General features: G+C 39.3%; 1 protein-coding gene across 8 annotated transcripts in view; it reads left to right on the forward strand.

The window, feature by feature from the left end:
• Positions 1–26,536, forward strand: part of NCKAP5 (NCK associated protein 5) — a 992,075-nt gene that overhangs the window by 328,731 nt on the left and 636,808 nt on the right. For 7 of the 8 annotated variants that reach the window (XM_032638276.1, XM_032638275.1, XM_032638280.1 and 4 more), the window contains exon 3: positions 732–805. In XM_032638276.1, the coding sequence (XP_032494167.1) occupies positions 732–805 (74 nt within the window). Of the gene's footprint in view, positions 1–730; positions 806–26,536 lie in introns of those variants that run through there. The other variant, XM_032638282.1, reaches the window with a different exon arrangement.

The following is a 26,536-nucleotide window of genomic DNA, read 5'->3' on the forward strand; positions in this document are numbered from 1 at the left end:
TTTCTTCCACTCCCCTGCTCCCACCCATTATAGTGAATATTTTTATAGGAGCAATAGATTTTATATAGAATTTTATCAAAATAATTCTGTAAAAAAAAAAAGTAGCAATATTAACCAGAGTTCTCAGTTTACCTTAAGTCCATAAGAAATGAAACAGTAACTTTCGTGCATGCCTTAAAACTGAAATCATTGCACACTGTTCCGCCTAAGGTAGTTGTAGTGTAGGCACAGAGGCCTGTGGGCTGGATCTTCATACAGAAAGGGAGAGAAGTATCAGGTTCAGGATGAAATAAATCATATAAGTTTTTTTTTGTATTTTTCTACATAGTTGGCAGTTGAAAGTAAGTATGTTTTCTACATAGTTGGCAGTTGAAAGTAAGTTTGTCTCACTTCCCTCCCCCGACCCCTTGCTTTTATATGGCAGAACAGACCACAGTGTAAATGACTATAAAATTTAGCTTTTCTCTGTGAATAAGAGGATGTTTATGCTGACTTGATAGAACTCCATTTCTCTTCCATTCTTTGTTCATGGAGTGATCACAGGATATGGGGAAAATATTATTCATCCCCAAATGACTATGCATATAAGTCATAGAAGCATCTACTCCTAGAACTGCGAGGGACCAAGGGGTTATCTTGTCCAAAATCTTCTTGTAGAGATCAAAATGGCCTTAGAATCCTGTGCCTATGGTGATGAGGCCTTATTTGTCTTTGTGTGTCTGTATGTGCAGGAATACATGGACTCCAACAAATACATTGAACATCTGCTGACTCAACTGGAGGAGCAACACAGAAGTCTCTGGAGGTGAGTTCAATCCACATCCTCAACTAGTAGCAGCGTCTATAAATTTGATCTTGATCACAGAAGCATGGAGTTGGCAAATGGTCTCTTCTACTTGGTGCCAAAAGCACCTCTGGGGGCAGAAATCAGCAGAGGCTACCTAGAGAGTTCCATTCCTTTCATTAAAGTAAAGCAGTGGTGCCAAAAGTTGTCCTTGAGTGAAGGACCTGCTGAGAACTGGGAAGGTGGTGGAAATCATGACACTTGTCAGGGTCAAGGAGCTAATTTGCCCAAGGCCATGCAGCAAACTTATATCGTAGAAACTAGGACCCAAATTCTCTGGCCCTTGCCTGCTTAAATATTATTTAAGTTTTTCTCTAATTGAAAGGTTGAACACTTCTGCTTAAAATTTCTAAATTCATATTAAAGAGTATGTATTTCAGGAATGCTGTAGTATATATAGGTCTCCCATGTTTAGGTTTTTGTTCTATGTGGTGGGTCCTGATTCTAGGTAAGGAAAGGTATGTGAGAACATTTGTGCAGGTAAATTGGAAAAAGAGGCGAGTGTCATAGAAGTCATACTCCCAGGTTATTCATTCCCTGAGGCCTCTTGGGAATGGAGATTATTTTGATATTATTATCTAGGTCTTTGGGGTCCGTGTGGTCAGGGTCTGCCTAGGTGCTTGTATGGTCTCTGAATTCCATTTACTAAATTCCTGTAGCTCTTGTTATCTGGAATAAATATGCTAGTGCTCAATTACTTGATACCTTACATTGCACAAGAATTGTTTAATGTGATTAGCTTTGTCGCCCAGGGGTCAAAAAGCCCCTAGCGTCCTTTATTTCTCATCTCCTCATGTCACGGAAGACAGTGCTCTCTCTGTACACAGAGATATTAAGCAGGTAAGTGTGACCTAACCCTGTGGATTTCTTGTCCAACCTTATCTAAATCCATCACCCTTGGTCTCCGTACCAGCTGATGCGGCCTGTTCTACACGCACCCTTGTAACAAATCCTAATAACCTTGAAATTCATCTTCTCTGAGGAATTCTAGCTCTTGGGCGAAATGCCTGATATTTTCATTTGTTCTGCTCTTCTGTTAGTTTTCCTACTGGAAAACAGATCTGTGGTTATAGTAATAGACAATATTCTATTTCTCTACCTAGAAAAGCTGCTGGTAGGATACAACAAAAATGTACAGTTTTCAGGTCTGCTCGCTGGTAACAGACACATCAGTTAACTTTATATAACTTGTTGCAGTATTTGTTAGATTTCTTTTTGAGAGCTCTAACCAGGTTTTCTTTTGTGAACCGGTGTGTTGTATTAATAAAACCAACAGCAGTGTATTTATGGTTATATGCCTTTTAAATTATATTTTCTGTAGATCTACTACAATGTATGCTTAAAAGCTTATGTAACTGAGTTGTAACATTTTCTTTAAACTATTTGTATAGAATAATTTTACTCTGTTTTTCAAAAGAAAAAACGCACAGGTGATGAATACCATCTTGGTGAAAGAAATTAGAGTTTAATTTGGTCAGTGTGTCTTATACACATCATTGAAGAGGAATTATAGTTTCACAGGTTTTTGAACCAAAAAACCTGCATGGAAAAGAATACTTTCCCGCTTTCTAAAGGTAGTTAATAAAAACCTTTGGTTTCCTCTGATACGATTAAATTAAAATCTCATTTCAGGTGCAAACATAACCTAACATAAAGTAAGAGCTCAGAATTTTGCGGGCAGTCACTTCCATTTTCCTTCCAAGTACGATTACTGCTGGTGAAGAAGCAAAGCTTTTTATATAGTGTCAGAGGATCTAATAAAAAAGCTTCATTTGAATAACAATAAAGGACAATGATTCCATTTGAATAGTCGGAATAACTACCAGTGAGAAAATGGAAAGAGTAGTATTGAAAAGAATATGAAAACCAATGATAGCAGATTTACATACGATTTATTGAATCATGAAATTATACTTGATTATATTTTGCAAACAGATCTTGACTGACTTACAGTGATGGGCTTTCTGATGGTGATTACAATATCACAACGGCAACTGTAGCCAAACGTTTTATGGTGAACGATTTGTGAGTGACAGTGAGCAGTGGGGATCTTTTTTTTCTGCTTTTGATTGAATAGTTAAAATGCTTTCTTGACTTGGGGTAGACTCTATGATGTGTCGAGCATCATGGGAAAGGCATGTCACATACATAAGCACAGCTAACGTGTCTGAAGTTAAAAAAGCATTCCCATAACTCAGTATACGCTTCTTCTGATTTTTATTATGCCTTTAATTTGTAGCTGTTACAAGTTTCATGGAATAGGTTACTTGTCACTGCTGCTGATATTAACTAGTGGTCTTCCATTTATACTCAAGCTAACTCAAGTATAGCTTAAAAGAAACTTAAAAGAAAAAATTGAATATTTCGATCTTCCAACAGTAATAGTAGCCAGCATTAATTTATGGCCACGGTCTCTGAGGACTGATCAAAACATGGTAAACACATGTCATACTGTTATTGCCTCTTGCTTAATGGTAAAAGAATTGGACAAATGGTAGAAGATTGGGTCTAAGAATTAAAAGTCTTATTTTCGTGGAGGAATCTCCTAGCCTTTAATAGGCTTTAGTCACTTTTTATAGCATAACCATGTGCTGTGACACAAATACATTGCTGTAATCATGCTCTCAAGATAACTGGTTATTTCGGCGTCCTGTTTAGTATTCTACTGAAATAGACCTATAATCTATCTCTGGGTTTTCAAATTGCAAAGGAATTTGTGGAGTTCAAATATAGCTGTCTGGCAAAGAGCATTTAGCTCAACTATGTTTTGATACCAGCAGAAAAAAATTTCTGTGAATTCATCTGAAGAAGAGGGTGGAATCAGGATCTAGAACCTAGTCTAAGACTTGGGTACAAGTCTGGGTGGGTTTAATTTGCTCTGCCTCTCCCTGCTTGATGAGGAAAAAATAAACACACCCAGTGACAACTTGTTTACTAGTCAGTGTTGAAATGTGATCATACATTTCTGTACATTTATTTCTTTGAATGAGGAAAGTTAAGATTAGGAGGAAAACGCTCTTCTGTACTTAATGATTTTTGTGTCATCTGTTACTATTTCCATTTGGCTAAATATATCTGTGACTGACAAGAAAGGGTGTGAGAAAACAACTGCTGAGAATGTCTTTCTGCTATTTGACAGAAATCTTTATCCATTTGCAGCCTCAGATTAAGAGTTTAGAACATAGACAGTTGGAAAAGACAAATTGAATTCATGAATATTTATGGTGTTAATTACTCTTTCATGTCACACACGTGAAAGTATGTATGACAAATAGAAGCAGCATAACAGTATAGAAATGGAAATAAGACTGGATCGGAGGTTTTGGAGACATGGACTCTGGTTCTGGACCATCCAAACTGGCTACTGGGTAACACCTCTGAGACTGAGTTTCCTTAGCTCTAAAAAGAAGCTATCAATATAGCTAGTATTTAAGATAACTGAGCACTGAGATTACATGAAGCATAGACGCAAGAGGGAGGAGACATGGGGATATATGTATATGTATAGCTGATTCACATTGTTATAAAGCAGAAACTAACACACCATTGTAAAGCAATTGTACTCTAATAAAGGTGTTAAAAAAAAAGGCATTACCTATATATGACATGTACAGATAGGTATAATCTTATTTTTCTAGAATAATTATACAGCTGGATCCTTATGTAGCATTTAATACATGTCATGGAAAGCTTCAAAGAACGGGGGTAGAAGTGACTAATATAACAGATACCTAAGAGCTTGCCAGTGATTGAACCAGATAATGTCAAAGCATTCATTTCAGATTTTCATAGCTTGAACTGCAGACAGAGTTATCAATAGCCTGTAAGTAAGTGAAGAATAAGTAGGTTTGCAAGGCCAAAATTAAATGACACGATCTGGTGAATGCACAGTGCCAGTTGCCAACCTACAGATGCCAGATCGAAGTTTCATTTGAACAAGCTATGTTTAGGCTAGGGTTTCTCAGGCAGGGCACTGTTGACATTTGGGGCCAGATTACACTTAATCATGGAGGTGGGGTTGTCCTGTGCGTTATAAGGTGTTTAGCATCATCCCTAGCCTCTACCCACTACATGCCAGTACCATCCCCCATTGTGACAACCAAAAATGTCCCTGGATATTTTCCAAATGCTTCCTAGTGGCAACATCCTCTCCTCTCCCTGGTAAGAGCCAGTGATCTAAACAGTCATCTGCATAAGCATTTTCCTAAGCATATCCCAAGAAACACTAGTACGGTATGGTATGGATATTTTAAGAAAAATAAAGGTATTCTGTGGTCAGATTTGAGGTATACTAGGTAAAACCAAGCTTTAAGATTTTATTTTAATTGTAGAACTATTCAGAGCCATTTATATTGCTAATATGTGATAAGCGTATCAAATATAGACTATAAAATATAATTTTGACTTAAAAAAATTCCCAAATCCTATCTTTCTTGGAGCATCTACTCTGACTAAAGGTCTAAGGAACATATTTTGGGAAATGGTGATCTATCTAGTTTGGTAGCCAAATATACAAAAACATAGCTGGTACCTCTTTCTTCATCCTTCTCCCCTTACTTCACAGGTACTAGGATGGGTGACTTGTAGAAGAGCAGCAAATAGTCTGGGTTGTTGGTGAAAGGGGAAAGTAGATGCGTCGGAAAGCCAGTCCCAAGTTCATTACCATTTTTCTGAGGGGCAACTAGAGCCTCAATACCAAATTCCAAGAATCTGAAGAACCGTTGCTTACAAGCTATGTTTGCCCTGGTAAAGCAGTTAACTCCTGCTTCCCGAGGGTAGAAATGGTGGTTCCCTACATCACCAAGAGGAGTTTAATTGACAAGCGTATATAGTTCTCTAGGTGCAATAAGAGTCCCTAAGGCCTATCCCTTCCAACAATAAAATGATAGTTTCAGTGTATCCCAAATTCTTCAAAATAGACTTTTGCATTCTGGCTTATTTGTGATTCTTAACCTAAGGAGAGAGAGAGAAAAAAAACTGGACAAAAACTTTGTTTTCCTTCCCACCATGATTCAAAATGCTGCTTATCTAAGTAGAGTGAACACTGCAATACAATGATCCGCATTCCAAATACCCTTTCGTGTTCTCCATCATTTGATATATGTATACATTTTAGGGTGGAGATCGTTGGCACCAGTGCCTCAAGTTTCTTTCAGCAGTAGTCTTAGTTTTGGTAAAATGTGAGTGACATTAAAACTGCTTACTGAGAGGCCACATGCTATCATTCTATCCCGGGGAAAAGAAGATCCTTTGCTAACACGTTCTATAGAAATTGTCTCGTAGTTGTAAAATAGAGTTAAGAGGCAAAAGCACACATGGCCTGAGAAAAGTCAAGCCCAGAGCCTCTTGGAGGTTTACCTTCTGTGTATCTTGGTTCTTAGAATCGAATTGTCCAGGCATCTTAAGAATTAGCATGTCTCTATCCTCAAGGGGTTAATTTACATAGACTAAAGTGACGCTGAGTATTAAACAGGTTGCCTTTGCTAAAACATAGACTTCCACCGGGAGATCTTAATTGGCAACAAATAAAATTGCTCTTCATGAATTCTTAATGGTGGACACCAAATAAAATAAGAACTGTGATTTGTTTTTTACATCCCTTCAAGAGAAAAAGAGGCTATCTCTGGGGGACAGACTGTGTAGCAGACAAAGAGCTCAGCGCTCTCTGCTAGCAATAAAAGCGAAACCTCGTGCTACGCCAACAGAGCAACAGTGCACGGTTTCCCACCTCTGCATCCCTGTCTCAGTCTGCTGAGGTCAAAGGAGACCAGGGCTAGCAAGCTTTACATTTTCTTCCCCTCCTCTCAATCCTTGGGCTGGATTTCTAAACCATAGCTGCTTTCTCGGGGCAAGTGCAAGCGTCAGGGCCACCCTGGAAACCCATCAATGTCACTTCTCAATTACCCACCAGGGGTTGTTCCAGAGAGGCAGACAGTCCCAGACCCCTGCCAAGATAAGAGTCTTGCCTCTCAGTCATGCCCTCTGCCCAGCACAAGGGAGAATAAATCAGGGCTCTGGAAATTGGGTATTGCCACATACTTCAGTGGTGATGTCACCCCTGGACGGTGGTGGGGAAGGCTGTGGGCTGAGATGTATCCCCAGGGATTCTTATTATAGATGGATGGTGCTGCTTTAGATGAACAAGGGAGCATGTAGCCTTCTCATAGCTCTGAAGCCCTGGGTGAAGTAACATCTTTATCTTTAAGTAAAGGTGTAACATCTTTATCTGACTTTTGTTCAGTAACAGAAGGGGCTAACAGAACTAAATCCAGAAAGGTATCTGGATTGACCGAATTGGAAGATCACCCAGGTTCATATTTGACCTTTAACTTTAGGATTGATCAACATTATAATTTATTTAGGTGACCGGTATGTGATCTGCATGTTTAACTACTTAAGGAGTTGCCCAGTATTTGAACTCAAGTCATCCGAGGCAAGGAGATACCAAAAATGCCAGAGTGAAACTCTACACTGACTTTATGTGTATATGATTTCCTGTCTCTTACAAAATCTGTCCACCCTTTAAACTAAAGGGCCATGTTAATCTATCAGAGAATATATATTTAGGTCCCAACCGAATAAATGTACAAAATAGACTCTTTAAAACCTTATGGGGGGCTTCCCTGGCGGCGCAGTTGTTGAGAGTCCGCCTGCCGATGCAGGGGACGCGGGTTCGTGCCCTGGTCCGGGAAGATCCCACATGCCGCGGAGCAGCTGGGCCCGTGAGCCATGGCCGCCGAGCCTGTGTGTCTGGAGCCTGTGCTCTGCAACAGGAGAGGCCACAACAGTGAGAGGCCCGCGTACCGCAAAAAAACAAAAACAAAAACAAAAACAAAAAAAGAATCCACCTGCCAACGCAGGGGACACAGGTTCGAGCCCTGGTCCGGGAAGATCCCACATGCTGCGGAGTGGCTGGGCCTGTGAGCCGTGGCTGCTGAGCCTGCACGTCCGGAGCCTGTGCTCCGCAACGGGAGAGGCCACAGCAGTGAGAGGCCCGCGTACCGCAAAAAGACAAAAAACAAAAAACAAAACACCTTATGGGTTTTATCTTTGCCTCTTCACTACAAATCTTGTTTGAAAGAAAAATTCACATACATTTATCAAGACTATTCTACCCCAGGCTGAGTGGAGGAATCTATAAAACACATTTTAGGAGACTGTCCTTCAAAAGTCCAAAGGTTTCCCTGAGGAGCTGGTGGTTTGATCTGAGTCCTGTGTAGGAGCAGGTCTGGTGGAGTGAGGGGAGATGAAGAATTGGTTATTGGATAGATTGAACTTGGACTGCCTTTGAGACTTTTGTGTATAACTATATGTTAAGGTGATGAGAACTTCAGGTTTAGAGCTGTTTATATTTAATAAATAAAACACAGTATAGATAGAGGCATTAGATGAACCCACAAAGATATAAAACTGCCCTCTGCTGTAACTGGGGAGACATCCCCACATTAAAGATGGATTTATTGCAACCATGGGAAGCTTAAGTTGAGTAATGTTGTACAAATGGGTCCATAGATGATCAGAAGATAATTCTAGTTTAAATAGGTTTGTGTTCTTCAAGAAACGCTCTTAAAGTGCCACAAAGTATTTCAACATCAATAGGATTTAGGGGTGACCCAGAGAAATTCACCACTATGTAATCTGAAAAAATTTGGCTTAAACACATTTGTTATTTTTAGATCCATGCTTATCTTAATATGACAGCCGGAACCTAATGTGATTTATTTATATGAAATTAAAATAAAGAGCCTCAAGCAAAAGGCATTTTGTAGATTTATCGGGGGGCAATAAAGATCACAAATATTCCCTACTAAGTTGAAAGAAGAAAAACTCCAGCAGGCAAAAATATAAATGACCTGCTTGACATAAACGCATGTGTTGACAGTGAAGTACACCCACAGTAAGGAGTGATAAAGTGCCTTTTTTTTTTTTTAACTGGAAGGAGGAATGAAACGGGTAATTTACCATGGATGTCTATTTAATTTTAATTTTAATGGGAAAAAAATCACCAACTTGTTAGTGCATGACCATACTTGAGATTTTTTTTTCCCCCTAAGGGATTGATTGTTAGGATATAACTCTACATATCTCTCTATATGGGTAACTCTGGAGTTTACAGTAGTAAATTTATTTATTTGTTTGTTTGTTTATTTGTTTATTGATTGATTGATTGATTGCTTACCTCCCATTCTTTTTGCACCTTCTGTATTCAGAGGCCTGGGAGGGAATTTTAGAACCCCACCTCCATCCTTCCATTCCGGGGAGAGATGTTGGAGCCTCTGTGAAATGAGAAAATACAAACTGCATTTTTTTTCCCCTCTGAGACTTTCACTATAGTACATTTTGTGTTTTTGTATTACAAATTAGACTTCATAAATAATCCAGCAAAGAGTCCGGGATGGAGAGGTTCCCTGGAATCAAAGGATCCAGAATAGGATGAAATTGTACAGTAGTTGGGAGAAACACCCTCTAGCTTTCTCAAGGCAGAGGAAACTTCTAAGAAGGCAAATGTCAGTTGCAGAGTTGGTTGAGGTTGGCAACCTATGGCTGGTTCCATGGCTCAGGAACCTTCACAGGGTTGCTTTAGGAGAACCTGGCTTACTTGATGCTCAGTATCTACACTCGTTGATTAAATATTGTATATGAAGTCTCTACGGAGATCAACCTAGATTTTCACCAAATGTAAGTCTGCCTGAGAGAGAAAGTTAAAGCCACTGCAGATCTCAACTCTGTACTGCTCCATTAGTACTAGATTTTACAAGTAGGGGACGTCTCTCACTTAGACCCTAGGGATGCTCTGGTTCTTGCTCCAACCCTCCCCAACGCCCCCCACGCACACACGCCAATTAATGAAAACTTCACTTCCACAGACTATTCCAAAATGTAACAGCAGCTCTATCCATACCCTCAATGACCTCTATACCAGTTCCAACCATGTGGCTCTCAGTCACACACTGTCTTGTTTTTTCATGACAGGGGTTTTGTTGCCCTAAGGTCTTTGAGTTGTAGAGCCAATCTTCTGGTACCTCACCTCTCTCACAGTGCTTAGCATAAGACATACAGAACAACATCAAGCATGACACTTCACTTACTTTGAAAGCATAGAGACAATTGGAAGTATGTTGCGGTATGCGGGCCTCTCACTGTTGTGGCCTCTCCCGTTGCGGAGCACAGGCTCCGGACGCGCAGGCTCAGCGGCCACGGCTCACGGGCCCAGCCGCTCCGCGGCATGTGGGATCTTCCCGGACCGGGGCACGAACCCGTGTCCCCTGCATCGGCAGGCGGACTCTCAACCACTGCGCCACCAGGGAAGCCGTGTTTTAGTCATCTTTGTACCTAAGTGACTTAGCATGTTATCGATCCTCCAAACACTTTCCTTGAGCCACTGAAGGAATTGACGATGATTCAAGAAGAGAAATTACTAACAGCTCATGTGTTTATTAGGGACAAGCCTGCCTTAACTGGTAAGTCCATTGCAAGAGAAAGGTCAAGCAAGTATAGCAAAAAGTCCTTTGTCTCAGTGGTGTGCCAGTGCTAAAGGGGATCCACAGTTTCAAGATAGTTACTCTTAGAAAGTTAAAGATGGGACACTTAATGAAGATGTGAATGTGTTGTACTGATTTATAAAGCTAGGAAGAATGCTTGCTTCACCAGACTTTTATTTTATGCTTTTTTCAAAATTTAATCCTAAAGTAAGAAGTGTTGAGGCATGTCCTGTCTGCATGATGGGTCACTGCACATCATAGGACAGGCTCCAACCAGTAACAGTAATCAAATATGTACTTCTGTCCCCAGTTTTACTCCCATTATCTACCAATTATATCTTGGGCTGCAAACAACCTCGTTAACAGAAGCAATGAAAGAACATCTCATAATTTTGAAAGAAAGGGGTTGAGAGACTGTGGGAAGGTAAAAAAAAATGCATGATAAAAATCCAGGCCTAAAATATTAAATTTATCACCTTGGATAAAGTGAGTTGGAGAAAAATTGTAGACACGTAGATCAGGTTACTTTTAATAACAGAATCGATAACAGATACACACTACTATATATAAATGAGGTAAACAACAAGGACCTACTGTATAGCACAGGGAACTATACTCAGTATCTTGTAATAACCTATAATGGAAAAGAATCTGAAAAAGAATATGTAGATATTTGAATCACTTTGCTGTACCCCAGTAACTAACATAACATTGTAAAGCAATTATACTTCAATTAAAAAAATGTAAAAACAGAATTGGGGCTTGACCTGAAAGTCTATAAAGTGGGTACTTGCAGAGAAAATCTTAGAATTTTGTTAAGATGGACACACACTTGAAGTCAAGGGCGTTCAGCATAAATAACAGTGACATGGGCTGCCAAACAGAAGGCAAGTTTTCAAAGGATTAGTGGCATGGAAGACAGTGGGGGAAAATAGGTGAAAAAAGAGAACAACCAACAACTAAATGTAAATTATCATTTTTATTAGCTAAGTGCTTTAGGTAACAAATAAGGGGCACATTTTCTCTATTATCTCTTAAAATGTTACTGACATCCACTCTAGTCCAGCTGGGGCAGTATTTGGTGGCACCCTACTATAATCAGGGTCTCTGTTCTGATTGCTTGGTGACTGTGCTGTCCTGCTGCTAGGTTTTACAAATACCATCCCTGGTTCCTTCTCTGTGATGTGAAGTTCAGGTCCAGATTCTGCCACTCACTGTGTGGTCCTGGGAAAGTCCTTTCAGCATTCAGAGCCTTGCTTTCCCATTGGTAACAAGACAGGGTTAACATAAGTGGTTTCAGCAGTACTTTCTTTAGGATTAACAATCTGTAATTCTTAGCAATTACCTTGTAGGCCAAGGGTTGGGTGATGAAGATAGATGTGATAGATACATAGAATTACTGAGAGTTGAAGGTGACAGTTTCCCTTCTTGAAAGAAGGCAGAAAATTACTTTTATACACCTGGTTTTCTTTCATTTCTAACTCTTGCACTGTGTCTTGGCAGTGAACCTTCCAGAGGTAATAAAACAGCATGCTGGCAGACCCAGAGCACCAGAGCAGGGTCAGAGTCTGCGACCACTTTCAAAAGGTTTTTGCAGGAAATTGTTGTATTGAATAATGTTTAAGTTTCCACAGAAGTTGTGAGCACAGCATGTTGAAAAAAAAAAAACCAGTCAATTGCACATATTAGAAAAAAAAAAAAAAAGAAAGCCACTCTGGGGTTACGGTCCCTATTAAGGGAAACTGCATTGTCTTATGAGCTGTCTTCAGTGTTCCCTGGAGATTCACAGACTCACTGGCTAATTGAAAGCCAACATGTGTATTTACCTGGATTTATTCATTTTTATTATCTAATTGATTTTCCTGTATCTTGGCTTTGGAAATAAAGATAGGAATGGGGTCAATTACAGAAGACCAGTCTAAAAGAGAAATTCTTTGGATCAGATACACAGTTTAGGACTTTGGCCTTTGGAACCATTTGTTAACAAGATAATATAATTTAAAATGTACCAAAAGTTGTATCTATCCAAAAATACCTCTCCCACTGGACTGCCTGGAATTCTCATGCTTGGTATAAAGGAAATTGGGTGTCCAGAAAGTCACCTCTGAAGTCTATACTTGCCACCTGAGGGGAGTTCTAGGATTCCTCTCTTAGCTCCTGGTAGTATCTTACCAAGGATTAGTTTGCCAAATTAGAGACCTGTGGATATCTGAGTCCTGGAAAATTTTTTAGCAGAGTTAAGCAAAGCATATTTAGAATGGAAGAAAGTCCTAGTGGAAATTTTACAGTACAAATCTAAATATTTCTATTTCTTGCCACACATGTCCCTACGAATGCTGACCTTTATTACTGATTATTCCTACACACACATTCCCTCGTTGTCAGTGTCTGTTCCAGACAGATAAATCCTACCCATCCTTCAAGATACAGCCTAGGTAGGTCCTCTTAATCTACAACTCATCACATAGATTCCCCAGCCTGCCTGGGCTCCACTTTTTTTTAATCCACCATGAATTTGAGACTGTATCACATTTGTCCACATAATGGTTTACATCTTGCAAAAACTCCAGACTTATCCCATGTACCTCAGTTTTGATTCTACAGATATTTTCAGCACCTGGCCTTCCACTTCTGTTATATATCAGATGATGGCTAAGCATAGGGTTGAATATGACAGGTGTTCAGCTAACACATACTAGCTGATTGTCTTTAATAGGGAAATTAAAAGTTCTACTCAGTTCTCTTGCTGATAATACTGTATCAAGACTACTTTTTTTTTTTTTTTTTTTTTGTGGTATGCAGGCCTCTCACTGTTACGGCCTCTCCCGTCGTGGAGCACAAGCTCCGGACGCGCAGGCTCAGCAGCCATGGCCCACGGGCCCAGCCGCTTCATGGCATGTGGGATCCTCCCGGACCGGGGCACGAACCCGTGTCCCCTGCATCGGCAGGTGGACTCTCAACCACTGCGCCACCAGGGAAGCCCAAGAGTACTTATTTTAGATGTCAGTTAAGGATATTATAAACCAGAGAGTATCCAGAAGGTCCATGACTAAAATGGTATGAGGTGCTGAATACTAAATTAATAATGGTGAAAGGAATTGAAGATATTTAATTTGACACATAGAAAACTAAGGGATAGACCTATATAACTACCATATGACCCAGCAATTCCACTCCTGGGTATATATCAAAAAAAAAAAAACCCCAAAACACTAATTCAAAAAGATACATGTACCCCAATATTCATAGCAGAATTATTTACATGGAAGCAACCTTAGTGTCCATCAGCAGATAAATGGGTAAAGAAGATGTGATACACACACACACACACACACACACACACACACACACACACACACACACACAATGGAATCCTATTCAGCCATAAAAAATAATGCAATCTTGCCCTTTGCAGCAACATGGATGGATTTGTAGTGCATTGTGCTAAGTGAAATAAGTCAGACAAAGACAAATACTGTATGATGTCACATGTGGAATCTAAAAGATACAACAAACTAGTGAATATAACAAAGAAGAAGCAGGCTCATAGATGTAGGAAACAAACTAGTGGTTACCAGTGGGGAAAGGGAAGGGGGAAGGGCAATATAGGGGTAGGACATTAAGAGGTACAAACTACTAGGTATAAGATAAACTATAAGGGGTTTCCTTGGTGGCGCAGTGGTTGAGAGTCTGCCTGCCGATGCAGGGGACACAGGTTCGTGCCCCGGTCCGGGAAGATCCCACATGCTGCGGAGCGGCTGGGCCCGTGAGCCATGGCCACTGAGCCTGCGCATCCGGAGCCTGTGCTCCACGATGGGAGAGGCCACGACAGTGAGAGGCCCAAGTACTGCAAAAAAAAAAAAGCCATAAGGACATTGTATAACACAGGAAATATAGCAAATGTTTTATAATAACTATAAATGTTGCATAACCTTTAAAAATTGTGAATCACTATATTATATACCTATAATTTATATAATATTATATATCAACTATACTTCATTAAAAAAGAAGTGAAGTGAGTTATCTTGTGGAGAACGGATTAGCAGTATCCTGGGATATTCAGTAGGACAGATCTGGTTAACCAGTTGTCTAGGTTAGAACCTGTGGGATGGCAACTCAGCGCTAGAAAGAAATGTCCTCTGTTCTGTTCTCTAACATGGAGGAGGGTGTTCTTGGGATAGTGAACTTGAACTGTGCCAGTGCAAGTGTCCAAGCAAAGCCTGGGAGACCATCTTTCAGGTGTCGTGTCCGGTGGATTCTGCTACAGTGGATGGGGAGAGGCCAGGTGCCCTTCGTGTTGGATGACTCTCTGGCCTGAACGCCGCCAACAGCATCTCTACTTGCAACGACTGTTTCCTCTTCTGTGTACCATCCCTTTGAAATATTAAGACAGTTTGATATGTTTGGCCCCAGTCTTCACTTTTCCAAAGGAAGCAGTGTAGGTTCTTCCATTGCTACTCATACAAATTACATTTCAGACCCCACTTACTCACCTACTGGACTTATTTCAGTCTGTCAGTATTCCTCTTAACATGTGGGGCTTTAATATAAACATAATGTATTTTATTATAACCAGATTACAAGTCCAATTTCAGTCATCCTCTGAGAGAGGGTTATTATTCTAACTATGATTTTTCCCCCAGTGGTACTAATTGTTAATAACCTTTAGGCAAAATACCTAAAATTCCAGCATTGCATCACGCATATTCAGTTACTCTCTGGTGGACTCAAAGAATATAAATCATTATTTCAAGAAAGCCCAAGGAGTTTTTTAAATTGAGAAAATCTGTTCTCTTTTTCTCCACTGCTCCTTTATTCCCTGACTTTTAAATGCCTTGTCCTGTTTCACATCTTTTTTCCAATGTCAAAGCTTTATTTATGGTTAAGAGGTCAGAGAAGAATTAATAATTACAAGTAAATTAGGTCATTCCTGACCTTGGTAGAACTTTTATTGGACGATTACTCTGGCCTTCAGAAGGAAGAAGTGAATGAGTTTCAGATTATCACCGAAATGAACAATTACTAATCTAACATTTATAATCCCAAGGTTAAGGAGTATTAGGAAGGATAATGCTAGAAAGATAAAACTCATGAGAAAGTATTTTGGAGCACAGCCGAAGTGAATGGAACTACTGGATAGTCTGCTTAAGACAGAGATCAGAGTTGGGCATTGTAGATGTTGTCTGGGTTCACATTTAGATTTTTCCAATTTCAGCCATATTATGACAGTGGTATGCACAGTTTACAGAGGGAGGGATTGCTACCCCGCTATCCAGGGTCAGAAGGATGGGAGGTAGGGGAAGATACCACTATTTGAAGGTACATTATGCTGAGTTTCAGATCATTTATTTTGGAAATCCAATTCCACTGCCTGTTCTTTGTGCAGGACCCCGAGGTTTATTTCTGGCCCATTTATGATGGTAGCAGGAGAGTTTATTTTTCTGGCTTGATGCTAAACCATTGTTACAGACATTCCATTTCCAGGCAGTTTCAAAGTAGAACTGTTATCCCACTCCTCCTAATTTTAAAGTTAACATTTGAAAATCACTTTCAACTTCAGATAATGAAAAATGGTTGTGTGAAGCTTGCATTCATCTTTGTCCTAGTGGTAGAGATTCTGCCATAAATACAATGTAGATTATTTTTCCTGTCAAAAGGCTGCTAGACACTGGAGTAAATTAATTAGCTGGGACCATTGTCAGATGTGGATGTCCTGATATTGTCACAGAGAAGTAATGAGCTGAGACTGGGTGAAAGGCAAAAGCTGATTCACTTGCCAGCAGGAAACATTCTGAGGGAGTCACTTAGTGTGGCTTGGGAAAATCATTTTGGAAACCAGATAGGTACATGTGATAGTGGACTCCTGACATTTCCGAGCCAATGAGATCTTTTTCCCAAGAAACGTGCAATTAAACTCATTCATTAGTGGGTTGGAAATGGTAGTGTTCTAGATATAGGTCTAATATAAGGCCATGCTATAATGCAGTGAGAAGAGATTTTTGAATTGCTGCATGGATCTTTGCATATGTTGATGGGAAAAATCACAAAAGGGTCAGAGGTTCAGGATGTCTGGAAGGTTTCCTGCTTCTGAGTTGAGGAAACCAAAGAAGAAAGTGTGGATAAATCCTTATGAAAACTTTCTCATGGGATTTCCAGGAGCTGATTCTTCACGTAAAGTTAGAATGTGCAAATATCCCTTATGCTCCCATTTGGGAACCCGGAGTTTTAGATAGAGCTGTCTTGGTTACTGCAGAGTCAAAGATTTGTTCCTTGAATGTCCATCTTCTGTTCACAAACCCAGCAGGCTTGCAGTTTCTCATGGCATCCAAAATGAGGTACTTGAAGGCTTTCACAAATGGAAGCAGGAATTGTCATGGTGCATCGTGGCCCTGTGCCATCTCTGTCTCTGGCAGAGTTGGCAAAGCAGGGCTTCCTTTATGTTCATTTCAAACACTCATAACATGACCCGGACCTTGTATTTTTTATTATTAACTGTTATGGGCCTGTCGTTAATTGACATAGACATTTAGAATTCGTATTTCTAACTTCCCCCACCTCTTGTTTATGTTCCATAAATGTAATGCCTACCTTGTGCAGTAGGGCTTCCTTTTATTTGGCCAAAACACACACAGGCTTCAAGTGGTGACCCCCTCCATTAGACATTTAGGGTTTAATGAATAATTCCATGTTTACTCAGATTACTTATGATCTTATAGCTATAAGTCACTTTGCTTCGGATATGGAATATTCACAGAAAAATCTTAAGAGTAGCTCTGGACTCATGTTTGTTTTCTTGATTCTTTTGTCCTTTAAAGCAACTGTACATTCAGTATTATGACAGGAGTTCTAGTTTCGAGTCTAGCACTTTGTGAATGTGGGTGAGTCATTTGCTTACTCGACCTTCCATCTCTAAAGCAGAAATTTGGGCTGAAATTTCTTTTCAGCGCTACGATCGTTTGAACTTGTGACCGCCTAGGAAAATGTAGACTGTGGAGCTTACATTTGAAGACTACAGAAATAAAATTCAAATCAAATAGCCATTTTTAAGTAGTAATTAATATTTGGGGGAAGGAATAACAGGGAGTTTTAGAAATATAGACCGATTGTGGAAATCAGACCTTCTAAAGTGTGCTGCTGAATTATTACTTGTGGGTGAAAAGAAAACAAAGCTCCTTTTACTTTTTAAGATTTATTTCTCCTCTACCCCCTCCAAGTGGTCACTCTTGTTCATTTTATGGTCACTCATGATATTTCATTAGCTTGGTATTCATTACATCCTTCCACTTTCATCCCTCTTCTTTAAAATCTCAATTAAAATGCTGTTTCCTCCAAAAAGTATTCCCTGATTTTCTACTGAAAATGGACCTCTCCTTCTTCTGCGTGCTCATAAAATTTGGCATGCGTATGCAGTGTAGAATTTATTTCGTTCTGATTTATGTTATAGGTGGGTTAGTAACTTTTCTGTCTCTCTTGTTATTAGCTCATGGAAGAGGAAATCACATCTGCTCATCTCCTTATCTGGTACCTAACAGTCCAGAATTGTTGGACTGCGTATTGCTGCATGGGTGGTCATGGGTGGATATCCGGTCATAGATTCAGAGCAGTTGTACTGGTGCCAGTGCTGAGGCAACAGCTCCGATAGGAATGAACAGTGCCATCGGTCCACCAGTTGCTATGGTGTACATAGGACGTGAGCTGAGTACACATCCTGGACACTAGTTCTTGGTTCACTATCTCTTTTTTCCCATTTCTCTTCTTTCGGTATTGCCTTTGCCCTTTCTAATGGGAGTCTTCTACTTTAACTCTCATATTTAGTCTGATGCAAGCCTTACAAACCACTTATTAAAAGGGATTCATGGGCTTCCCTGGTGGTGCAGTGGTTGAGAGTCCGCCTGCCAATGCAGGGGACACGGGTTCATGCCCCGGTCCGCGGAGCGGCTGGGCCCGTGAGCCATGGCCGCTGAGCCTGTGCGCCCGGAGCCTGTGCTCCGCAACGGGAGAGGCCACAACAGTGAGAGGCCCGCGTACCGCAAAAAAAAAAAAAAATCTCTCTGCTGGGCCCGAGTCAGCATTCCTAAGGCTGCCCTCCTCTGTTTTTGGCTCTGAAGAGCAGTGTGGCAAGTACAAAGCTTGATATAAAATGACAAAAATAACACTTTACCAATATGTCGATACTCTTCTAAGAACTTTATATGTGTTAACTCATTTAATCCTCACATTTCTATGAGGTTTAGTATTTTCATTTTACAGATGAGGAAAGTGAAGCACGGACATTTAACTAGCCTGGCCTGAAGGCTGAGTCCTTAATCATTAACCTAAATATTCAATGAGTTGTTAATAAATATTTCTACTCTATCCCTTATGTGCACATAATAGGATTGCAACTTCTGCTCCTTTGTGGTTGGGCAGGGTCATGTGACTCATTCTGGCCAATGGGTCCTTAGCAAAAGTGACATTCCAAGTTGAAGTATTTATGGTGCAAGGGCAACCCTCCAACGTGCTCTTTTGTTCTGGCATGTCAACCAGCAATGCCCAAGATGGTATTTTATCTAAAGCTCGGGACATAGAATGACTACCATGAGCAGAGGCCCCTGCCAACATGTAGTGTGAGGAAGAAATAACCTTTCATGTCAAGCTATGGGTATCAGGGGGTGGTTTATTACCATAATCTATCCTTACCATAATCTCTCCTTTCCCAAATAGTATAAAGGCAGAATCCACAGATTCTCTGTGAAGACTAGAAGATATTTCCTAGAAACTAATCATTTATTATGGTGCTATTTTATTTCAATCCCTTATATGCCAGTTTCAGCTTTAGACTTTTCCTTTATTTTATCCCCAATATATCTCCAGAATGTATCTCCAAATTCTGTTCCTTTCATAAGAAACTCTGGGACCCATTCTTCGTGATACTCCTTTAAATTTACCGTAATTGAAAAAGACCAGATACATGTATATGTATAACTGAATCACTTTGCTGTACACCTGAAACTAACACAACATTGTTAATCAACTATGCTCCAATATAAAATAAAAATTTTTTTTAAATTACTGTAATTGCCCAAATAGTAACCTTACAATTTTAAGGTTTTACAGAAATTTGATAAGTGTTGTATTCCTAATTCATAAAAATAGATTGAAAAAAGTTCATGTTTACATTTTGGGGAAATACAATAATCTTGAATGCACAAAGGACAAAATGCAACTATAAAAGCAGCTATAACTGTCTTTGTAAAGAAAGTTATAGTAGATATCCATTCATTAGAAACACTATTTTAATTCTTGGGAAGTATTCTTACCAGTAGTTATTGCTGGCTTTAAAAAGTTAATTTAGGTTTAATTTGAAAAGTTAATTAGCTAAAATGACTCCTCTTCTTACTATTAAAAATGGAATGTCTCAGATTCTGCAGGAGTATATATGCTGTAGAACAACTTATATCAGAAACTTGAGGGCTCATTAGAATTTGTAATATGCATTTAATTACCATAGTTGTTTCAAAGTGTGACTCAAAATGATAATCATTAGCAGTCTTTTAAAGTGTAGTTATTCATGTTTATAGTTAGAGCTTGTAAGAGGGCAATATTTTCTATAGTGGGGGGTCAGCAAATTTTTAAGGGCCAAACAATAAACATTTTCAGCTTTACTGGCCATATCCTTATGGCCACTTTCACAACTACTCAAATCTGTAGCTGGAGCTGAAACAGATATGACTTTGTGCCAACAAAATTTTGTTTGGTAAAATAGGCAAGATTTTGCCTGTGGGTACCAACTCCTGATCTGAAGTGAGTTTTTAAAAAACTTGTTTGTGTTGTGTTGCAACCTTCTACATGCCAACTCCTGTGTAAGTAAAGAAGGACTGTGGCTCATCATAAATATGATTTTGTATCTCCATGTCCTTCTAAGGCATCCTTTAGAGAGGTTCTGCTAAGCCCCGGGGCACTTAAAGGTCCACAGGTCTGGTGGTTAGGGTGCTGAACAGTGGATGAGGAAACCTCATAGCCAACCCCCAGTTCTCTCTATAAATCCCTTGTGTGGTCCTAAATGTAAGGTAAGCCCAATTTCCCCATCTATAAAGCAAGCAGGAAGAGTGGTTCCACGCTCCTTTCAATAATCATATTTTTCTGTGCTTCTTTTATGAGAAACATTAAAAAATGGAAACCCATAAATCATCAGGTAAAAATTATGAGGATTAATAAGATACTTGTAAAATTCTTTTAGCACCTAGTGAGAAAGATACCACATTGGTAACTTTTGATAGAGATTCTCTCAAAAATATGTTTATATTAGTTTCATAGGACCGCATTCTATCGGTTGTTGGAAAACCATAGACGCTATCCCCATGCTAGAGTAGAGGACTGGATAATGAATTTCCTGCATGCAAGTTTAGTTTAAATACATTCCACCTTCCGCCTTATGCAGCCATTTCAGACATGTGAGTATGCTGATATGAGCCCTGAATTTGATGGGCTTAGGCCAACTTAAAATAAGTGTGTGCGCATGAGGGAAATTTCCCCCCCTTCTTTGTACTTAGGTTATTATTTTGCTTATAGGTTCCCAAATATAAAGGGAACATATGGGTCTATAGAGGTACAATAACACACATTATATATATACATACACACAAAGTAATATATGTGTATGTGTATATGTACATTCATACACACACACACACACACACACACACACACACACACACTAATTTCAGGAGACAGTCTAAAGACAGGATCTGAATACAAACATAAAAGATCCAGAAAATAAGTTGTTAAAATGTGAAATCACGAAACTTTTTTGGTTCAAAGACCGCAGACTTTTGATTTTAAAAACCTGGCACAGTATCTGATTAATAGTTGCTTAATAAGTGATGGTTAAATAAATAACTATATTAATGAAAGAACACGAATCTTTAAGTTTCAAAAAATGGAACGATTGTTAGAGCACGTGTGTGTGTTGACCTGCAGTGTTACCAAGCCCCAGGAGAATAAACAGGCACTACTTAAGTGAATTCCATTTATAAATTTCATTAATGACAATGATGCTGTCATAGAACAATGATCTGCTCAGTTGTGACTGCAAAAGCGGAGCAGTTCCAGCGGAATCTTGCTCTAAGTGGCTGTGCTGAATTCAGCCCTGTGCCCTAGCCTCCGAGGTTTAATTATCGAAGAAACCAAATGTCCCTAGTTAAGACTGGCTGTGATAAAACAGAAACCTCATAAGACCCATGAAAAAAGTAGAGTAGACAAAAATCTTGGATAAATCCAAAATTAATAAGCCATATAGTATTAGTTATATGAAAGCTTTATTCCAGAATGAAATTTCTCATAACAAATGATTGTTTAGCCCTAATAATTTTCAAATCAGTAAACGTTTATTCAGTGCTACTACACAGAAAGTAGTGTAGAGACTGTCCAGAAAGGATTACAAAATTAAGGAGTGCTTTATAATCCAACCCAAAAGGTAAGCCATAAAATAAGGATAAAGGGGAAAAGATGGAGAGTAAGGATAAGTTAGAGATATTTTAAGCAACAGTTTACAGTTACAAACAATTCATATGACAATGAATAATCCTGTGGTTATGTATTTTTATATTGCTGGAAGTGTACTTCCATTTAGGGAAAATTCCAAAAAGTGAGAATTCTCACCCAAATGATAAATATACATGGAGTTTTGCTGGACGTTGCCAAATTTTCCTCCAAGAAGGTTGCACCAGTTTATATTTTCACCAGCAGTGTGTGAGACTGTGTGTTTATGCAGAAGTCTCCCCAACAGAAAGAGTTATGACACATGTAAGTTTCCTCCAGTCAGATAGATAGACAAGAAGTGATGTCACAGTGCAGTTTTAATTTGCATTTCTCCAGTTATGAGTGAGCATGAACGTCTCATATGTTCAAAGGCCAGTTTCATAGTTTTTGGTGCATTGTCCGTGACTTTTGCTCATTTTTTATTAAATTTTTGGCATTTTCCCCTCAATTTAAGAGTTCTCTGTATATTAGGGATATTGGCCCTTATCTATGATATATTACAAATATTTTCTCCCAGCTTGTCAATAGTCTTCTGATTTTGGGGGGTTTGTTTTGCTCTGTGTATTAGGCATGGTAATACCCCTCAAAGATGGCCATGTCCTAATTTCCAGAAGCTGTAAACGTGTTACCTTATGTGGCAAAAGGTACTCTGCAGATATGATTAAATTAAGGACCCTCATGTCATCACAGGGATCCTAAAAGCTAAGAATTATTCTTGCCTGTGGTGAGAGGGATATATGACTATGGAAAAAAGATCAGAGAGCTGGAACATCACTGGTTTTGAAGGTGGAGGAAAGGGCCCTGAGCCAAGGCATATGCGCAGCATCTAAGAAGCTAGAAAGGCAAGGACACAGATTCTCCCCCAGAGCCTCTGGGAAGCAGTGCAGCCCTCCTGACAATGAAGCCTACTTTGATTTTAGTCCAGTGAGACCAGTCAGAATTCTGACCTACAAACTATAGGGTATTAACTTTGTGTTGTTTTAAGCCACTAGGTTTGTGATAATTTGTAATAACAGCCATAGGAAACTAATATACATGCTACTTTTAAAAATTCAGGTAGTCAAATTTATTAATCTTTTATTGCATCTGGAGTTTGAATCATTTTCAGATAACCATTCCTTTCACCTAGGTTATAAAAACATTCACATGTATTTTTTTTCTGATATTTGCACGGTCTCATTGTTACATTTAGATTCCTACTGTATTTGGTGTATTGTTTGAGGTATGAATGTAATATTCTTTATGGTCAAGTGGCCAACCAGTTGTCCCAACGTGGTTTATTTTAAAAGTTCATTTTTGGACCCAGTGATTTGAGGTGCCGTCTTTATCATACATGTATTTCTATGTGAACTTGGGTTCTGTGTCTGGACTTCGTTCCTGCTCTGTTTATCCACACACCACCACCACACTGTTAGGGTCTCTGACCCTCCGCGCAGTCAAAAATCCCTATATAGTTGTCCCACCGCATCCAAGGGGCCCTCCACATCTTTGGATTCAACGAACCCTGGATCACTTACTACTGTAGTATTTACTATCGAAAGAAATCTGTGTGAGTGGACTTGTGCAGTCCAAGCCCCTATTGTTTAAGGGTCAACTGTAGCATGTTTACTGTATGGTAGAATTATTTTTCCCTTTAAGCCTTTTCTTTCTCCGTGTTTTCCTGGCGATTCTTGCAAGTTTTTCATGTGAACTTGAGGATTACCTTGTCTAACTCCAAAAGAAACTTGTTGGTATTTTTATTGGAATTGTGTTAATTTTATACAGTAACTTAAGAGAAAACTGACATTTTACAATGTTGAGTCTTTCTATCATAGAACAGTGAAAGACTTCTATTTCTCCAGGTCTATTTTTGTGACTTCGAGGAATTTTAAAGTTTTCCTCTGGTTTTGTACATTTCTTTGTATGATTTTTCCTATTTTATCTTCTTGGTTGGTAATGTAAATGAGGTTTTCTGTACTAGTATATCCTCTGTCAGGTCATTATGTCTATGGAGATGATGGATTTCTGTATATTAATTTATACTAAATCTGAATTTTTGATGTTTGAGTTAATTTCATCATTGATCCACATCATTTCCAGGCATAATACCATGTCACCTGCAAATACAGTTTTTTCTTTTCCAATGCTTATGCCTCTATTTGATTTATCTTGTATAATTGCACTGACTGCAATATAATGTTGACTAGGAGTGGAGTTAAGGGGTATCCTTCCCTTGTTCCTGATTTTACTAGAAATGCCTCAAATATTTCTCCATTAAGTGAGATACTGGCGTGAGGATTAAGGGCCTGTGTGTGTGGTGTGTGTTTTATCATGCTAAGAAAATATACATTAATTCCTGTCTTCTTGAGTTTTCATCAGGGAAGACGTTAAATTTTGTCAAAGGTTTTTAGATATCTGTGTAGGGAATCATGCAATTTTTCTTATTAGATTAATTGGTATACTCTGTTAATGAATTAATTAATACCGAGCTAGATGCAGTTGGCCTTTGGTCATGGTATATATCTTTTAGTACATTGTTGCATTGTTTTGCTCATATTTATTTAGTATTTTTGCATTGATATATATATAATGGCATTGATATATGTTTTACTTTTGTTTTTAAATTGTATTCGTAAGGGTAAGTTGTTTTCTCAGTTCCTGCTGCTGTAGAAAAATAGCACAAACTGGGTGGCTTTAACAACAACAGTAATTAACTTCTCACAGTTTTGGGTGGAGGCTGGAAGTTGGCAGTCAGGGTGGCAGCATGGTTGGGGTATGGTGAGGGTCCTCTTCTCGGTTGCAGACTGCCAGCTTGTCCTTGTATCCTCGTACTCTCTGTATCCTCATAGGGTGGAGGGCAGAGGGAGGAAGCAAGCTCTCTCAGGACTTTTATAAAGTCCTTAATCCCATTAATGAGGGCTCACCCTCAGGACTTCATCTGATCCTAATTGCCTCCCCAATGCCCCACCTCTTAATAGCATCACCTTGGGGCGTAGGGTTTCATCATAGGAATTTATTGTGAATGAACACATTCAGTCTCTTACAACTGTCAGTGTTAATACTTGCTTCATAAAAATAATGAGAAAGTTTTCCTTCATTTTCCATGGAAAAACTACAGAACATTGGAATGGTCTGATCTTGGGGATTTGTTAGAATTCCCCAGCGAAACCATTGGACCTGTGTTTTTTGTTTTGTGGTAGGATAGAATATTAATTACTTTATTGCTTCTAGAAAAGTTGATCTAATTTAGCTTTCTGTCCCTACTAGAGCTGATTTTGGTGTCTTTTCCAGAGAATGATTCCATTTTATCTATTTTAAAATTTATTTGCAGAGAGATGAGATCTGTAAAGTAGCCTCTTATATTTAACTTTTTTCTGCTTCAGTGGTTGTTTCCTATTTGTCATTTAGTATCTTGTATATTTGTGCCGTCTTTTTCCATGCCACTTTTTTTTTTTAATTTGATCAAGTTATGTAGCGGTCAATTTAAAAGAAACAAGCTAGATTTGGATTTTTTTAACTAGCTTTATTGTTTTTCTATTCTCAACTTCATCACACTTTGCTCGTACCTTTTTCTCCTTCCTGTGCTTTCTTTGGTTATTTTTCCTTTTTTGGCCTTCTGAGCCAAGAATTTAGTTTATTTATATTCTTTAATTTTTATTGTTAAATGTGCTTAGGAGCTAGTAATTTTTTCTATGACCACAGCTTAAAATGTAGCCAGTTATTATTATTTTTTAGAAAATTTAAAATTTTAGTTTGAATTCTCTCATTCAAAAGTTGCTTAAGGGCTTCCCTGGTGGCGCAGTGGTTGAGAGTCCGCCTGCCGATGCGGGGGACACGGGTTCGTGCCCCAGTCCGGGAGGATCCCACGTGCCGTGGAGCGGCTGGGCCCGTGAGCCGTGGCCGCTGAGCCTGCGCGTCCGGAGCCTGTGCTCCGCAACGGGAGAGGCCACAACAGTGAATGGCCCGCGTACCGGTAAAAAAAAAAAAAAAAAAAAAGTTGCTTAAAAGTTAGTTTTCCAATTCACAGGAGGGAGGGCTTTTACATTTTCTAATTTGTTGATAATTTATTGTTTTATTGCATTTTATCCGCAATTCCTACCTTATGGAACTTACTGATGTTTGAGACAATATATAATGATTTTCCCCCCAGTTTTCTTGAGATATAATTGGCATACAGTACGATATAAGTTTAAGGTATACAGCATACTGATTTGACTTACATACGTCATGAAACGATTACTGCAATAAGTTTAGTGAACATCCATCACCTCATATAGACACAAAAGAAAAGAAAAAGAAAAACAAATTTTTTCCTAGCTATGAGAGCTCTTAGGATTTATTCTCCTAACAACTTTCATATAAAATGTACAGCTGTGTTAATTATATTAGTCATGTCGTACATTGCATCCCTAGTACTTATTTACCTTAAAAGCGCAAGTTCATACCTTCCGAAGGCCAAGAAGACGAGGACAGTGTGAGTGGCAGCAATCTCCCGATGGGCTAGGCCAGCTCCCGTTGGCTGCACTTGACACAGGCAGGCCAAAGGGCCAGGCTTGGTGACAGAGCGGAGTCTCTTCTGTCTTAATCCCCCTCTTTCCCCTGCCGGGCCTGGCCTCCTCCCACATTCTCTGGCTGGGCCGGTGGGCAGCCTGCCTCGGATGGAGCTCCCTGCTGGGGGCTTGCAGAGAAGAGGCCTCTGTGCCCAGCC

Source organism: Phocoena sinus, chromosome 7 (assembly GCF_008692025.1).
Source record: "Phocoena sinus isolate mPhoSin1 chromosome 7, mPhoSin1.pri, whole genome shotgun sequence".
In the NCBI taxonomy this organism is placed as follows: Eukaryota; Metazoa; Chordata; class Mammalia; order Artiodactyla; family Phocoenidae; genus Phocoena; species Phocoena sinus.